The sequence below is a fragment of the Formica exsecta genome, unplaced genomic scaffold (genome assembly GCF_003651465.1).
Source record: "Formica exsecta isolate Colony F162 unplaced genomic scaffold, ASM365146v1 scaffold51, whole genome shotgun sequence".
NCBI classification, from domain to species: Eukaryota; Metazoa; Arthropoda; class Insecta; order Hymenoptera; family Formicidae; genus Formica; species Formica exsecta.
The window spans coordinates 1,041,089-1,043,938 of NW_021852343.1; the positions used below are offsets into that span (position 1 = coordinate 1,041,089).

The 2,850-nt window shown below is 28.4% G+C and overlaps 1 protein-coding gene across 1 annotated transcript; it reads right to left on the reverse strand.

Annotated features, from left to right (window-relative positions):
• Positions 1 to 388: 388 nt before the first annotated feature.
• LOC115241764 (syntaxin-8) lies at positions 389 to 2,192 on the reverse strand. The gene is made up of 5 exons (XM_029817694.1): positions 1,817 to 2,192; positions 1,417 to 1,611; positions 1,044 to 1,306; positions 858 to 950; positions 389 to 768 (listed from the first exon to the last, which is right to left on the reverse strand). The coding sequence occupies exons 1-5, from the start codon at positions 1,849 to 1,851 to the stop codon at positions 608 to 610; spliced, it is 747 nt and encodes a 248-aa protein (XP_029673554.1). The 5' UTR covers positions 1,852 to 2,192; the 3' UTR covers positions 389 to 607.
• Between the last annotated feature and the right edge of the window lie 658 nt (positions 2,193 to 2,850).

A 2,850-nucleotide genomic window follows, 5' to 3' on the forward strand; every position in this document is an offset into this window, starting at 1 on the left:
AATTTTTCTTTATATCCCTAGCGCCGGGAAAGTTCGCATAGAGAGAGAGAGAAGGAGAACCAGAGATTCAGGATAGATATTTATGATATAAAAAAGAAAAATGCAAAATATGTAATACCATACTTCTGAGACTGTTGATTTTTATTTCCCATTTCCAACATCTGACAAGTTTTCCTTGGTCACTCATATTTCTATATTCTTATAAAATTCTATGTGATTAATATTATTTTTAATATTAATTGGAAACTTTTTAATTAGGTAATATTTTACAGAATTAAAATAATATTATCAGTATATAACATATAAAAAATGGACATCTCAAATAATATACTTATAATACCAAAATGCTAAAATGTTCTAATATTAATAAATGATACAAATATGAATATTTAATTAACATTTTGGTTTTATATTTTATTATTTGTAATAAAAAGCATAGCATATTAAAAATTTCGTACACAATATTAAATATCCGATTGAGAAATTGAGAAATATTATTTTACAACTAAAACTACATTACTTTATTTATAAATATTTAAGCTTCTAATTCGCAAACTTTAGATATAGACAATTAAACAAAGTTAAAATAATCTATTAAAAATCTAATTTATACTAAAGCAACAACAATGATACCAATAAAAAGTATAATTATCACTATCCAATAACCACATGTACGGTCTTTGGAATGGATATTACGGACCTGTTGAGTTTTATTAATCAAAGACTCATCAGTCCTGTCCATATGATCAGCCAAATCATCAATTATTTCTATATTACAATGGAAATAAGTTTAAGGAAGATCTATTTTTACATGGAAAAATGTATTATCTCAATACAAAATCTATTATACTACTTACCATTTTGATGATCCACCTCATTGTTAATAGTTTGTCCAATCTCCTTTTGACGAGTAATCACTTTACATAACTCTTCTAAGCCTTTGTCTTGTTCTATAAGAAATTATACAATTATAAATTATGAGAAGTGTATAGTGGTTAATTCTTTCTTTAAGAATTGTGTGTGTATATATATATAATTATTACCTTTCAATATTTGCTCTTGATGATTCATAATATCACCAACAGATACTTGTACATTTAACGGTTTGTCATCATCATCATCATCATCATCAATAGCCCAAGAAGTAGTGCCACCATCAGCGAAAACTGATGAACCTGCTCTTAATAAACTAGCACGCGACGATACGTAATCAATTGTATGCGGCTCATACAATTTTTGTAGCTGAATGTTTTTACTTTGTAATTGTTCCACTTGCCTTGTCCTCCGCTCAGCTTCCTCAAATGTTCTATCATATAATTGCATTTTAAGGAATTTATCAATTCAAAATTATTTGAAAGCACTCCAAAGTATAAAAAAATTAATATATACATATTACATATAGAGATAAAAGGATACATTGTTCTTAATTTGGATGCTTCTTCCACTTTGCTCTTTAATTGCTGAACTTCTCGTGTATATTGTTTCATACGCAATCTTATATTGGCAGACAAGCTGGCATAAACCTTTGATGCCTTTGGTTCTCCTTCACGCAGAGTAAGCTGCTCCATAATCTCACGGAACAACTTTTCACATGCGTCATATTCCGTAAGCCTAATGACACATGAATTTAATCAAATTTTTAAGTGCAGGGGATAATTGAAAATTAAATTGGTTAATATATAATAACTAGTTACAAAATATATAGAGATAATATTATCATTTAAAACTTGTAAACAAAAATGTGATATATATAGGTTATAAATAGCCAAATATATGTATATAAGAATACATAAAGAGTACATATATTATAAATTACCAAGGGTCGATTCCTTCTATATTGACAAGTGCCATTTTCGTTGACGCAAATGCAGTTATATTGTTACTCCACAGAATATAAGAAATATTTTAAAAGACGTCCGTTAAGGAAAACATTATCTTCTTGATACTCAACGAATGCATTAAAGCTATATTATTTTTGGATAGCTATACCCAAAAAATTATTCGAAAAAGTAATAATAATAACATCTACGTTATATGATACAATATAATAAAACACGATTTTGTAAATAATATGACTTGAATAAGATGACTTAGAGTTTAGAGATTTAAATAACCTCAAAGTCACAATACTGTCAAACTTTCAAAGCTATATGTCAATTGTCACGATGTATGAATATCTAGATATGATGCGTTCAATCTGATTTAGGCATAGACGATATACTATTAAGATCGTATCCAACTAGTTGAAGATACAATATCAATAAAATCACAAATTTTTTGAACGTTATTATAATTTTTAATATTTGCCCTACATTTCCTGATCAAAGTGAGACATTTTTACATTATGACCGATCGTTAAAAAGTTTAAAATTATACCATATAGTATAATATTTTATTTTGCAACATGTGTTATTTCACATCTTTATTCGATTTTTTTATATAAATGATTATAGTTTTTTAATCGACGTAACTCGCCGCGGATAAGTCGCGCAGTGCATTTGTTCCTTGTACTCTTCTGGGTTTTCTATTCCCCGGATAATGGTACGGAACAGTCAATCTGTTATCGTCCACAAAGCAATAATTCAACTTCTTCATAATTCGCTCGATAAGCGTTGATATTTCTTTTCTGTCACGACTCCGTCTTCTTCTTAGGCATGATCGTACGTCTTGCGGTTTCGCCGTTTCTGCCGCGTGAATTTGAATGGCGGATGTCTGCACAGATGAGGGTACTGTGAATGCAGGAATTGGAAGAAACTAAGAAAAATTAATAATGCTAGTCGAAAAAAGCATTGAAATTTATATTTAAATTTTTTTCTCATTATATTGTGATATAATTATTTATTTAATATT

Coding starts and splice junctions, on each gene's coding strand:
- LOC115241764 (XM_029817694.1), bottom strand. CDS start 1,851: ATGGCACTTGTCAATATAGAAGGAATCGACCCTTG. Junction 951..1,043: donor TCAAGAGCAAATATTGAAAG/GTAATAATTATA, acceptor AATTTCTTATAG/AACAAGACAAAGGCTTAGAA. Junction 769..857: donor TGAGGTGGATCATCAAAATG/GTAAGTAGTATA, acceptor ATTGTAATATAG/AAATAATTGATGATTTGGCT.